This window comes from Coregonus lavaretus, assembly GCF_964263955.1.
Source record: "Coregonus lavaretus genome assembly, chromosome: 24".
NCBI lineage: Eukaryota > Metazoa > Chordata > Actinopteri > Salmoniformes > Salmonidae > Coregonus > Coregonus lavaretus.
In genome coordinates, this window is record NC_140011.1 from 6,235,018 (window position 1) to 6,250,017 (window position 15,000).

At 43.2% G+C, this 15,000-nt stretch overlaps 1 protein-coding gene across 1 annotated transcript in view; it reads right to left on the reverse strand.

Annotated features, from left to right (window-relative positions):
- The window catches only part of LOC311099376 (GTPase-activating Rap/Ran-GAP domain-like protein 3), a gene marked incomplete at its 5' end in the record, with an annotated part of 169,741 nt that overhangs the window by 38,674 nt on the left and 116,067 nt on the right, over positions 1 to 15,000 (reverse strand). Inside the window, 7 exons of the mRNA XM_084140083.1 lie at positions 721 to 840; positions 1,093 to 1,191; positions 1,296 to 1,371; positions 1,537 to 1,563; positions 3,106 to 3,169; positions 10,346 to 10,410; positions 12,455 to 12,573. Coding sequence (XP_083996209.1) covers positions 721 to 840; positions 1,093 to 1,191; positions 1,296 to 1,371; positions 1,537 to 1,563; positions 3,106 to 3,169; positions 10,346 to 10,410; positions 12,455 to 12,573 — 570 coding nt within the window. The remainder of the gene's footprint in view (positions 1 to 720; positions 841 to 1,092; positions 1,192 to 1,295; positions 1,372 to 1,536; positions 1,564 to 3,105; positions 3,170 to 10,345; positions 10,411 to 12,454; positions 12,574 to 15,000) is intronic.

The window sequence follows — 15,000 nt, forward strand, 5'->3', positions numbered from 1 at the left end:
CTGGTACTGGGGCTCTGTTCACAAACACAAACAGACCCCCACGGAGCCCCAGGACCGCAACACAATTAGACCCAACCAAATCATGAGAAAACAAAAAAGATAATTACTTGACACAATTGGAAAGAATTTACCAAAAAACAGAGCAAACTGGAATGCTATTTGGCCCTAAACAGAGAGTGCAGAATACCTGACAACTGTGACTGACCCAAACTTAAGGAAAGCTTTGCCTATATACAGACTCAGTGGCATTGCTATTGAGAGGTCGCCGTAGGCAGACCTGGCTCTCTAGAGAAGACAGGCTATGTGCACACTGCCCACAAAATGAGATGGAAACTGAGCTGCACTTCCTAACCTCCTGACAAATGTATGACCATATTAGAGACATATATTTCCCTCAGATTACACAGTCCCCACAAAGAATTCGAAACAAATCCAATTTTGATAAAATCCCATATCTATTCGGTGAAATACCACAGTGTGCCATCAAAGCAGCAATATTTGTGACCTTTTGCCACAATATTATCTATTTCACTTGCTTTGGCAATGTAAACATATGTTTTCCATGCCAATAAATTTCCTTGAATTGAATTGAATTGAATTGAATTGAGAGAGAGAGAAAGAAGAAGTTGAAAATAATGCACAACTGACCAGAAGGAGGAATGGTTATACACACACACACACACACACACACACACACACACACACAACACACACACACACATGCGCAGACACACACCTGCTGCTTGTTCTCCTTGGAGTAGGGTAGCATGGTGGAGATGTGGAACATCAGCTCATGGCCCTGGTACACTGTGTAGATGGAGTTCATTCCTGTAGTGTCATCTGGAGAGAGATGGGGGGAGGGGGAGAAAGAGAGAGAGAGAGAGGGGGGGATAGAGCAGTGGGAGTATAAAATAATGGGGGAGAGGGAGGAGTGCATAGGCAAGAGAGAGAACAGCAAAAAATAGAAAGAGGGAGAGAATGATCAAAAGAGAGAATGTAAATGGAAGACATCTCCATAGTCTGCGATGGAAAAACAATCACTAATAGCAGAACTCATGGTGTGTGTGCGTGTGTTTGGTGACCAGGTCTTACTTTTGGTATCCAGTCCACCGCGGTAGCCCACCCAGCCCTGCAGAGAGATTGTGTCCCCTAGCAGGTTGAGGAACTTATCGAAGCTCTCGCTCCCTGTCTCTGAAGGAACAGAAGAAAGAGAAGGGCTGAAAGTACAATTCACAGAACATGGATACTTCAAATTGTGTATGTGATACTTACTACCCACAATATTAGTGACTTACCGTTGCTAAACATCTCATCATCTGTGAGCTGTCCATCTTTAGCATACAGGACACCGAACTTGAAGTTAACAGAACCCTAAGAAAAGACAGTTTAAAGGTCACTTTCATTATCTGCCAAAACCAGACAAGCAACCTTGGTAGAGAGCAGAAGGAAATCTCTAGTAAGACAGTGGTCAACACTAGTACCTATAGTATTCACTTGAAAGAGTGACATTCATGACAGAATAAATAAATACTCTACCTCTTGCTCCTCCAACACCAGCAGGTCCTGTGCACAGAACACAAAGCACAGTTAACATCAGTTTGCCTCTCCAATCATTCCAATGAATCCCAGATCTGTTACAATATGCAACATTTCCTTTCGTAGAGACAGCCAGAGGCAAAGTCATTATTATCCGTCAGGCGATTTGTTGAGCCTTCTTGGGTGTGTGACATCACTCTGAGTCCTTACCAAAACACAAAACATGGTGGACAATTTCTCTCGCCTCGGATCTGAAACCAGTAGTAACCACCAACTTCAATGAGCGTTATCTTAAAATTGAAAGACATATTTAATATTCCTGCACCACAATAACATTAGCTAGATACAGGGTTTGAGTCACCTCAGCCGTTTTCTTTCTAACATTAGCTAGACTGTGTCTAGACTCAGGAGCTTCATCTGGTTAGATAGAGGAAGACAGGTTTAAACGTTGGAACGCGTTCGGGCCTTGATTCCACCACAACAACAACTGGCTACTTGTTCATTTTCCACCAAATATGTTAAACTCATAGTTAGCTTATCCAGTGACCACCGCATTTAGAAGGACAACTACTGACTGAAATGTAGCTAGCTAGCATTCTGCATTGCTGGCTCACACTGGCCAGGCAGTAGCCAACTAGCTATCTAACAGTTAGCTAATTATGGACGTCAAACAACGCAGCTAGCTAGACTCGGGAGCTCGACAACACATGGCCAACTGGTTAGACATGATAACAACATGTACAACAATAACTGGCAACTAGTTTGTTTTCAGACAAATATGTTCAACTCATAAGTTAGTTTATCCATTGACCACCGCATTTAGGAGGATAGCTAAATAACTGAGAATTACAAACTAATTGTGGATGACCTATTCTTGATAGGGTTTACTTACTCATATCAAGCAACAGACAGTTTGTGGAAAGGTAAAAATAACAATTCGTTTTATGAATGATCGGACAGTGAAACTAACATAGGTTGGAGCTAGCTGGTGAGGCTTTCATTTATTTCCCAATTAATTAAGCTGAAGCTGGGTTTCCCACGTCGTTCAATGCTTATACAGCTCATGCCGGCGAGCAAGCTAAACAGATGGCTCTTCAGCGCATCTGTGTGACGTCACACACCCAAGAAGGCTCAACCAATCATCCAACGCAACTCATGAATATTAATTACTTTGCCTCCGGCTATCCTATGAAAGGAAATGTCGCTTAAAGTATGGGGCTGATAACATAGAAATAGAATTAGAACTTGACTATTATATATAATTATAAACCGGGTAGTTTGGGTCCTGGATGCTGATTGGCTGAAAGCTGTGGTATATCAGACAATATATCACGGGTATGACGCAAAATTACTTCTTTACTGTTCTAATTATGTTGTTAACCAGTTTATAATATCAATAAGGCACCTCTGGGTTTGTGGTATATGGCCAATATACCATGGCTAAGGGCTGTATCCAGGCACTCTGCGTTGTGCCTAAGAACAGCCCTTAGCCGTGATATATTGGCCATATACCAAACCTCCTTGGGCCTTATTGCTTATATCTCTGTGGCTGATACAGTGTGATCTCACCTTCTGTATCTCTGGGTTGAGAATCTCCCTCGGGCCTTTCTCAAACCTGTCCAAGTTCATCGCACTGCAGGGGAGGAGAGGAGGAGAGGAGAGGAAGGGAGAGTGGAGAGCAGGAGAAGAGAAGAAGGGGAGGGAGAGGGAGAGGGAGGGAGGAAGGGAGAGGAGTAGAGGAGAGGGAGAGGAGAGGAGAGGAGGAAAGGGAGGGAGAGGGGCTAAAAAGTCAAGTTTACATGCAGTAACATATTCCATTCCATTCCATTCGTATCTTAAAGCAGAACGTTTCTGATGTAAATGGCATGTTATGGAAGGGTCCAGACAATTTTTTTGTGATTTGGCTTGTTTTTGAGAAACGTACCCCGATTCACTTCCTCATTGAGGAACATTGATCCAAGATGGCGTAGCAGTGCGGTCATGTATTCTGTTGTGTCCTCGTGTAAATAGCCTGTTTTTTCTGTGTCTTTTTTCGTATATATTTCTCTATCTCACTTTCCATCCTTTAACTAAATATACTTTCCTGCAACCCGCCTCACCCAATGTGGAACGGATTCTATTATTTCTTTACACCCTTTATCAAGAACCTACGGCTGAAACTAGCCAGCTAGCCAGCTAACTAGCTACTTGCTATTAGCCACCGTTAGCGGTCTTCACCACTGTCCGTGGCCTGCACTACCTACCAGCTAGCTCTAGCCTGGACAATTATCGGCCAGTCTGCACAGTGTGCTATCGACCCAGAACATATCGGATTTGCTGCCAGAATCACTGAATCACTGGACCTTAACACCGGATCATCGCAACTAGCTAGCTGCAACCGAATGGCTGTTGTTGGCTAATCATCACTGTCCCGACGCACCAGTTAGCCTTGAGCTAGCCTCGAGCCAGGCCCATCTCCCGGCTATCTACCTCTCTGTCAACCAGGTGGGACCTCCTAGTGTTGACACGGAGCCCCACTGATCCATCACGACTGGTCTGCCGACGTAATCGTCTGATGTGGTTTCAACAGGCTTCCCGTTGTGATGACCACGAAGATCCATCTGCTAGCCCCGGCCCGCTAGCACGCACAATCAACAGCCATGCCTCCTGCTCGCCTGTGCTGTAGCTGCCTACGAACTGCTCCCGGACTTACCTATTGCTGTTCACTGGACCTTATGATCACTCAGCTACACAGCTGATGCCTGCTGGACTGTTCCTTTACACGGTACCCCATCCTATTTATCTGTTTAGCCTCAGCCCAAACTTTCGTCGCCATTACCAGTTGTTGTCTTAGCCCTCTAGAATAACACCTGTGATTGCGTTATGCCTCTCTCCCATGTCAATATGCCTATTGCTGTTAGGGTTAGTTCTTATTGTACTATTTCACTGTAGAGCCCCCAGTCCCGCTCAACCTGCCTCAGACAGCTCCTTTGTCCCACCCCCCATACACGCGGAGACCGGCTCAATCGGTACCTCCAGTGATGCTATCTCTTTCATCGTTACCCAATGCTTTGGTGTACCTCCACTGTACTCATATCCTTCCATATCCTTGTCTGTACATAATGCCCTGAATCTATTCTACAACGCCCGGAAATCTACCCCTTTTATTCTCTGTACCCAACGCACTAGAAGACCAGTTCTTAAAGCCTTTGGTCATATCCTTATTCTATTCCTCCTCTGTTCCTCTGGTGATGTAGAGGTTAACCCAGGCCATGTAGCCCCCAGTATCACTCCTACTCCCCAGGCGCTATCATTTGTTGACTTCTGTAACCGTAAAAGCCTTGGTTTCTTGCATGTTAACATCAGAAGCCCCCTCCCCAAGTTTGAGTTATTCACTGCGTTAGCACACTCTGCCAACCCTGATGTTCTAGCAGTGTCTGAATCCTGGCTTAGGAAGGCCAACAAAAAATTCAGAAATGTCCATCCCGAACTACAACATTTGCCGTCTAGATAGAACACCTAAAGGGGGCGGAGTTGCAATCTACTGTAGAGATAGCCTGCAGAGCTCTATCAGGTCTGTGCCCAAACAGTTTGAGCTTCTACTTCTAAAAATCCAACTTTCCAGAAATAAGTCTCTCACTGTTGCAGCTTGCTACAGACCCCCTCAGCACCCCAGCTGTGCCATGGACACCATATGTGAATTGCTTGCCCACCATCTATCCTCAGAGTTCGTACTGCTTGGTGACCTAAACTGGGATATGCTTAACACCCCGGCCGTCCTACAATCTAAACTAAATGCCCTCAATCTCACACAAATTATCAAGGAACCTACCAAGTACAACCCTAAATCCGTAAACATGGGCACCCTCATAGATATCATCCTGACTAATTTACCCTCTAAATACACCTCCGCTGTCTTCAACCATGATCTCAGCGATCACTGCCTCATTGCCTGCGTCCGTAATGGGTCCGCGGTCAAACGACCACCCCTCATCACTGTCAAACGCTCCCTAAAACACTTCAGCGAGCAGGCCTTTCTAATTGACCTGGCCCGGGTATCCTGGATGGATATTGACCTCATTCTGTCAGTAGAGGATGCCTGGATGTTCTTCAAAAGTGCTTTCCTCTCCATCTTAAATAAGCATTCCCCATTCAAAAAATTCAGAACTAAGAGCAGATATAGCCCCTGGTTCACCCCAGACTTGACTGCCCTTGACCAGCACAAAAACATCCTGTGGCGTACTGCATTAGCATCGAACAGTCCCCGCGATATGCAACTTTTCAGGGAAGTCAGGAACCAATATGCACAATCAGTTAGGAAAGCAAAGGCTAGCCTTTTCAAGCAGAAATTTGCATCCTGTAGCACTAACTCCAAACAGTTTTGGGACACTGTAAAGTCCATGGAGAATAGGAGCACCTCCTCCCAGCTACCCACTGCACTGAGGCTAGGAAACTGTCACCACCGATAAATCTACGATAATCGAGAATTTCAATAAGCATTTTGCTACGGCTGGCCATGCTTTCCACCTGGCTACCCCTACCCCGGCCACCAGCTCTGCACCCCCCACTGCAACTTGCTCTGCACCGCCCTCGTAAAACTGACTATCCTACCGATCCTTGACTTCAGCGATGTCATTTACAAAATAGCTTCCAACACTCTACTCAGCAAATTGGATGTAGTCTATCACAGTGCCATCCGTTTTGTCACCAAAGCCCCATATACTACCCATCATTGTGACCTGCACGCTCTCGTTGGCTGGCCCTCACTACATATTCGTCGCCAAACCCACTGGCTCCAGGTCATCTATAAATCACTTCTAGGCAAATCCCTGCCTTATCTTAGCTCATTGGTCACCATAGCAACACCCACCCGTAGTATGCGTTCCAGCAGGTATATCTCACTGGTCATCCCCAAAGCCAACACCTCCTTTGGCCGCCATTCCTTCCAGTTCTCTGCTGCAAATGACTGGAACGAACTGCAAAAATCTCTGAAGCTGGAGACACTTATCTCCCTCACTAACTTTAAGCATCAGTTGTCAGAGCAGCTTACCGATCACTGCACCTGTACACAGCCCATCTGTAATTAGCCCACCCAACTATCTCATCCCCATATTGTTATTTACATTGTTATTTATTTGCTAATTTGCACCCCAGTATCTCTATTTGCACATCATCTATCACTCCAGTGTTAATCCTAAATTGTATTTATTGTGCACTATGGCCTATTTATTGCCTTACCTCCATAACTTACTACATTTGCACACACTGTATATAGATTTTCTACTGTGTTATTGACTGTACGTTTTGTTTATTCCATATGTAACTCTGTGTTGTTGTTGTTTTTATCGCACTGCTTTGCTTTATCTTGGTCAGGTCGCAGTTGTAAATGAGAACTTGTTCTCAACTGGCTTACCTGGTTAAATAAAGGTGAAATAAAAATAAAATTGCTCATTGTGCAGTATCAGGGAACGCAAAAGACTTGAACAAAAGCTCCAAAAACAAACAAATACAGTTGAAGTTGGAGGTTTACATACACAAATAATTTAAACTCAGTTTTTCACAATTCCTGACATTTAATCCTAGTAAAAATTCACTGTCTTAGGTCAGTTAGGATCACCACTTTATTTTAAGAATGTGAAATTTCTGAATAATAGTAGAGAGAATGATTTATTTCACCTTTTATTTCTTTCATCACTTTCCCAGTGGGTCTCAAGTTTACATACACTCAATTAGTATTTGGTAGCATTGCCTTTAAATTGTTTAACTTGGGTCAAACGTTTCGGGTAGCCTTCCACAAGCTTCCCACAATAAACTGGATGAATTTTGGCCCATTCCTCCTGACAGAGCTGGTGTAACTGAGTCAGGTTTGTAGGCCTCCTTGCTCGCACACGCTTTTTCAGTTCTGCCCACACATTTTCTATAGGATTGAGGTCAGGGATTTGTGATGGCCACTCCAATACCTTGACTTTGTTGTCCTTAAGCCATTTTGCCACAACTTTGGAAGTATGCTTGGGGTCATTGTCCATTTGGAAGACCCATTTGCGACCAAGCTTTAACTTCCTGACTGATGTCTTGAGATGTTGCTTCAATATATCCACATAATTTTCCTTCCTCATGATGCCATCTATTTTGTGAAGTGCACCAGTCCCTCCTGTAGCAAAGCACCCCCACAAAATTATGCTGCCACCCCCGTGCTTCACGGTTGGGATGATGTTCTTCAGCTTGCAAGTCTCCCCTTTTTCCTCCAAACATAACGATGGTCATTATGGCCAAACAGTTATATTTTTGTTTCATCAGACCAGAGGACATTTCTCCAAAAAGTAAGATCTTTGTCCCCATGTGCAGTTGCAAACCGTAGTTTGGCTTTGTTATAGCGGTTTTGGAACAGTGACTTCATCCTTGCTGAGCGGCCTTTCAGGTTATGTCGATATAGGACTCATTTTACTGTGGATATAGATACTTTGTACCTGTTTCCTCCAGCATCTTCACAAGGTCCTTTGCTGTTGTTCTGGGATTGATTTGCACTTTTTGCACCAAAGTACGTTAATCTCTAGGAGACAGAACGCGTCTCCTTCGTGAGCAGTATGACGGCTTCGTGGAAAATAAGTATTTGGTCACCTACAAACAAGCAAGATTTCTGGCTCTCACAGACCTGTAACTTCTTCTTTAAGAGGCTCCTCTGTCCTCCACTCGTTACCTGTATTAATGGCACCTGTTTGAACTTGTTATCAGTATAAAAGACACCTGTCCACAACCTCAAACAGTCACACTCCAAATTCCACTATGGCCAAGACCAAAGAGCTGTCAAAGGACACCAGAAACAAAATTGTAGACCTGCACCAGGCTGGGAAGAATGAATCTGCAATAGGTAAGCAGCTTGGTTTGAAGAAATCAACTGTGGGAGCAATTATTAGGAAATGGAAGACATACAAGACCACTGATAATCTCCCTCGATCTGGGGCTCCACGCAAGATCTCACCCCGTGGGGTCAAAATGATCACAAGAACGGTGAGCAAAAATCCCAGAACCACACGGGGGGACCTAGTGAATGACCTGCAGAGAGCTGGGACCAAAGTAACAAAGCCTACCATCAGTAACACACTACGTCGCCAGGGACTCAAATCCTGCAGTGCCAGACGTGTCCCCCTGCTTAAGCCAGTACATGTCCAGGCCCGTCTGAAGTTTGCTAGAGTGCATTTGGATGATCCAGAAGAGGATTGGGAGAATGTCATATGGTCAGATGAAACCAAAATAGAACTTTTTGGTAAAAACTCAACTCGTTGTGTTTGGAGGACAAAGAATGCTGAGTTGCATCCAAAGAACACCATCCCTACTGTGAAGCATGGGGGTGGAAACATCATGCTTTGGGGCTGTTTTTCTGCAAAGGGACCAGGACGACTGATCCGTGTAAAGGAAAGAATGAATGGGGTCATGTATCGTGAGATTTTGAGTGAAAACCTCCTTCCATCAGCAAGTGCATTGAAGATGAAACGTGGCTGGGTCTTTCAGCATGACAATGATCCCAAACACACCGCCCGGGCAACGAAGGAGTGGCTTCGTAAGAAGCATTTCAAGGTCCTGGAGTGGCCTAGCCAGTCTCCAGATCTCAACCCCATAGAAAATCTTTGGAGAGAGTTGAAAGTCCGTGTTGCCCAGCGACAGCCCCAAAACATCACTGCTCTAGAGGAGATCTGCATGGAGGAATGGGCCAAAATACCAGCAACAGTGTCTGAAAACCTTGTGAAGACTTACAGAAAACGTTTGACCTGTGTCGTTGCCAACAAAGAGTATATAACAAAGTATTGAGAAACTTTTGTTATTGACCAAATACTTATTTTCCACCATAATTTGCAAATAAATTCATAAAAAATCCTACAATGTGATTTTCTGGATTTTTTTTCTCATTTTGTCTGTCATAGTTGACGTGTACCTATGATGAAAATTACAGGCCTCTCTCATCTTTTTAAGTGGGAGAACTTGCACAATTGGTGGCTGACTAAATACTTTTTTCCCCCACTGTTCATCCACAGGTACACCTCCAATTGACTCAAATGATGTCAATTAGCCTATCAGAAGCTTCTAAAGCCATGACATCATTTTCTGGAATTTTCCAAGCTGTTTAAAGGCACAGTCAGCTTAGTGTATGTAAACTTCTGACCCACTGGAATTGTGATACAGTGAATTATAAGTGAAATAATCTGTCTGTAAACAATTGTTGGAAAAATTACTTGTGTCATGCACAAAGTAGATGTCCTAACCGACTTGCCAAAACTATAGTTTGTTAACAAGAAATTTGTGGAGTAGTTGAAAAACGAGTTTGAATGACTCCAACCTAAGTGTTTCTAAACTTCTGACTTCAACTGTACATCCTTTTAGAAATGGACACGCTCTCAGTATAGTGATCGAATCAAAATCAAATCAAAATGTGTTTGTCACATGTGCCAAATACAACCTTACAGTGAAATGCTCTTACTTACAAGCACTTAACAAACAAAGCAGTTTTAGGAAAAATAAGTGTTAAGAAAGTATTTACAAAAATAAACTGAAGTAAAAAATAAATGCCCTGATACTGCACAACGAGCAATGAGGAAGTGAAACGCGGCTGGGCTATGTCTCTGAAAAACAAGCCAAATCACAAAAAAAGTGTCTGGACATATCTATAACATGCCATTTACTGCAGAAATATGAAAATTCTCCTTTAAGATGCATATGTTCATTTAGTTAATTTAAATATAACAGAATAGATGCATACAATAATACTACATATCCATATTCAATGTGTCCATGTGAAACAAACAGTGTATTGAATAACATCCTGAGCAGTGCTTACCTTAAGATGGACTTGACTGATAGTGTTTTAGTGGGGCTGTATGGCAGACTGATCTTCAGAGTTCCCTGGGGGAGATAGGAGAGAAGAGAAGAGATAGAATTATCTCAGGTCCGGATGTGGAGAGAAAGTATTCATCATCTATCTGAACAGAAGGCAGAGGGCCATCCTAATCAGGTGTAGTGTGGTGCTTGAATCTGAAACAGGAGCTCAGTGAGGAAGCTAGTTAACTCTTCTAAATGACTCACACCTCTCTATCTCACTGCCAAACACACGCACGCACACGCACGCACGCACACACACACTCACACACACCTCACAGCTGAACCCCCTAACCCCCCCACACAGAAGCTATGACTCATGGATGAAGTATGAAGTTGCCTATAGACACTGATCTAAGGTCTATACAGTATGTGCATTATATGCTTTTTTCACCTTAATGATCAAGGTTTTGCTTTGAGGAGGGTGAGCAGATCCTAGATCTGTATCTAAAGCCAACTTGCACAGATACAGTGGGGGGAAAAAGTATTTAGTCAGCCACCAATTGTGCAAGTTCTCCCACTTAAAAAGATGAGAGAGGCCTGTAATTTTCATCATAGGTACACGTCAACTATGACAGACAAAATGAGAAAAAAATATCCAGAAAATCACATTGTAGGATTTTTTATGAATTTATTTGCAAATTATGGTGGAAAATAAGTATTTGGTCAATAACAAAAGTTTCTCAATACTTTGTTATATACCCTTTGTTGGCAATGACACAGGTCAAACGTTTTCTGTAAGTCTTCACAAAGTTTTGGGGCTGTCGCTGGGCAACACGGACTTTCAACTCCCTCCAAAGATTTTCTATGGGGTTGAGATCTGGAGACTGGCTAGGCCACTCCAGGACCTTGAAATGCTTCTTACGAAGCCACTCCTTCGTTGCCCGGGCGGTGTGTTTGGGATCATTGTCATGCTGAAAGACCCAGCCACGTTTCATCTTCAATGCACTTGCTGATGGAAGGAGGTTTTCACTCAAAATCTCACGATACATGGCCCCATTCATTCTTTCCTTTACACGGATCAGTCGTCCTGGTCCCTTTGCAGAAAAACAGCCCCAAAGCATGATGTTTCCACCCCCATGCTTCACAGTAGGTATGGTGTTCTTTGGATGCAACTCAGCATTCTTTGTCCTTCAAACACGACGAGTTGAGTTTTTACCAAAAAGTTATATTTTGGTTTCATCTGACCATATGACATTCTCCCAATCCTCTTCTGGATCATCCAAATGCACTCTAGCAGACTTCAGACGGGCCTGGACATGTACTGGCTTAAGCAGGGGGACACGTCTGGCACTGCAGGATTTGAGTCCCTGGCGGCGTAGTGTGTTACTGATGGTAGGCTTTGTTACTTTGGTCCCAGCTCTCTGCAGGTCATTCACTAGGTCCCCCCGTGTGGTTCTGGGATTTTTGCTCACCGTTCGTGTGATCATTTTGACCCCACGGGGTGAGATCTTGCGTGGAGCCCCAGATCGAGGGAGATTATCAGTGGTCTTGTATGTCTTCCATTTCCTAATAATTGCTCCCACAGTTGATTTCTTCAAACCAAGCTGCTTACCTATTGCAGATTCATTCTTCCCAGCCTGGTGCAGGTCTACAATTTTGTTTCTGGTGTCCTTTGACAGCTCTTTGGTCTTGGCCATAGTGGAGTTTGGAGTGTGACTGTTTGAGGTTGTGGACAGGTGTCTTTTATACTGATAACAAGTTCAAACAGGTGCCATTAATAAAGGTAACGAGTGGAGGACAGAGGAGCCTCTTAAAGAAGAAGTTACAGGTCTGTGAGAGCCAGAAATCTTGCTTGTTTGTAGGTGACCAAATACTTATTTTCCACCATAATTTGCAAATAAATTCATTAAAAATCCTACAATGTGATTTTCTGGAGAAAAAAAATCTCAATTTGTCTGTCATAGTTGACGTGTACCTATGATGAAAATTACAGGCCTCTCTCATCTTTTTAAGTGGGAGAACTTGCACAATTGGTGGCTGACTAAATACTTTTTTTCCCCACTGTACCAATGCTTAAGGTTAGGATTTTGTAAGGATCCTAGATCTGTGCATAAAGTCAGTGACTTACTGTCTTCCTCCAGAGGATGGCTCTGTACTGAGGGACCCGCTGGTTGTTCTGGTCAGACAGAACCACAGACAGGTAGAAGGGGTTCTTCTCTGCATCCGTACCAATGTAATTCTGGTGGACTGGGGGGAGAAAACACACTCAAACTGTCACACACTGTCACACACTGCCAGACACTCTACTGTTTCCATTGCACAACCTTTTCTTTTTCTTTTCGCTACAGTGTGCTCTCCGGTCACATGACGCATCGTCACAACCTCACAATCAAACACCTGTATGCTTCAATTTTTAAGTTACCGGAAGGTACTTTTTTTTCTCCCTTTTTAGACTTCACAGTGACTGCTGTTTAGAATTGCAATATAGTATAAATAAATAAATAATTTATATTTGACATATTAGTCATTTAGCAGATGCTCTTATCCAGAGTAATTTACATGTAGTGCATTCATATTCTAATAGCTAGGTGAGACAACCACATATGGGACTCGTTTCAGTAAACTAGGCGTATGTCGCGCGTCACTACTTCACAGGAGAGCCATTTGAACGTAATTTTTTGGCAGAAATGCCTTCTGGAACATGTGAACTTTCATGTGCCTTAATAACAAACTTGTATGCCATCTGTAAATACAAATACAATTGTTAAATTATGAGCCTAGTTGGTTTAGCCACGGAAAAAGACAGGAACCTTCCCGCTAGCCACGATTGTCTGAGATAATGGATGGGCTGGACATGCCGAGGGATGAGTTCAGATTGGTCTGTCATGTAGAACTGCAAACGTGTTGCTCTCCACTTTCTGGAGGACCGAGTTTTGAAATCAGTGGAATGCCTGGTGGAATTAGAGCATGATAGCTAAGGAGATGGAGAAAATTCTGGCGTTTGATTGCAAATATGCAGAGAGAATTGAAAAGAGAACACACAGAAGGCTGTTGTGTAAAACACCTGTCTCCGGGTTACATCTTCAAACTAAGGGCAACCATGGCATCCGTGACAGAGAGGGAGAGGAGTCCATCCATATATAGGGGTAAAATAGTCTAGCAACCTACATTTTCAGATATTACACATTTCAAATTTAGTCAGAAAGTCGTTTTCATTTGAAGTTAAAGCGTACTGTTAGGTAGCTAGCTAATGTTAGCTGGCTGGCTCGCTAGCTAACATTACGTGTATGATCTGTGTTCTAATATTATTCATATCTCAGAGTCATTTGCATTGCTAGTTATAGCCTAATGTTAGCTAGCTAACATTGAACCTGGTTGGTAGTAACGTTATGAGTTGGGATTATGGTTCATTGTTTAGCTAGCTGTCTAAACAAAAGACTCCACTATGCAAGTAACCATTTCAATAGACGTAGTTGGTAAATTCGCTCTGGCTATCTACTCCGATTTCAGAGCACTCTCGTCTGAGTGTGCCAGAGCGCAAAACTGACGAATTAACGAACGCTCAACACCCGTTGAATATGGCTGGTGTCAGTAAACATTGGCAAAAAATAGTAATTCAACTGTTGCCAGCAGCACAGTTAGTCACCAACACTCTGGATAACATAAAAACAGCCTAACCAGCTCTGATGGGCGAGTAAAATGATCAGAGTGAGCTGTTCTCTCATTTGTGTCTGGAAGTAGCTAGCAAGCTAGCCAACGTTAGACAGATAGCTTGGGTGCTTGACTGCTGTTGTTAGGTCAGAACGCTCGGATCAACCCTACTCCTCAGCCAGTGTCCAGTGTGCGCTCCAAGAGCGAAACGTTCTGAATTTACGAACGGACAATCTGACAATGCTCTGAGTTTACGAATGCCCAGAGCGCACTCTGAGTGCACTCTGGCACTCCAGATTGAATTTACGAATACACCCGTAGTATAAACCAGCCTTTAGTCTTGAAATCTTTGGTTGTACAGTACATGGCCTCATGTGAATCCTTAAAGAGATGGGTGGGGCTAAGGCTTAAGAGGTTGTGAACGATTCAGAATGGATGTAGACAAAGAAGAGATCTCCAGTAGGTTTACCAAAACATTCAAGGGCCATTTTCTCAAAAGTGAGGTTACAAGATTATCAACTTTCAAAGCAGAATTACTTTCCGATTGCTCCTCAACTGTATTGTATGATATACCATTTTTTAGCTCTGAGTCTCTACCTTTATCCAATGTAAAAAACACAATTTCAAATGATGATACATTAGACCGAATCGAGCCGGTCAGTCACATATCACAGTCAAATATGGATATATAGAATTTTGCCCCCCCCAAAAATCTATGAATAAAAAATCTGAGAACAGTCATATTTTACACACACATGAAGGTACCCATAAGCAATAATTTCTGATGAAAAAACACAAATGTAAAACATTTGCGGATGTAGTGTTTTGGAACAAAACTCTTCAATTGTTGACTTATCTGTCCTTTGTTTGTTTGTTGTCATAAGAGTTCATTACAGTTTCTGTTCATTTCTGGCAGGAAGTCGTTGTTGCCGCCACAGTGAAGCCTAGTATTTCCTGTATGGAATGTTGTGTAGGGTGTGTTTGCCTGCGTGTGTATCTGCTTGAATATGTGTGTGTGTGTGT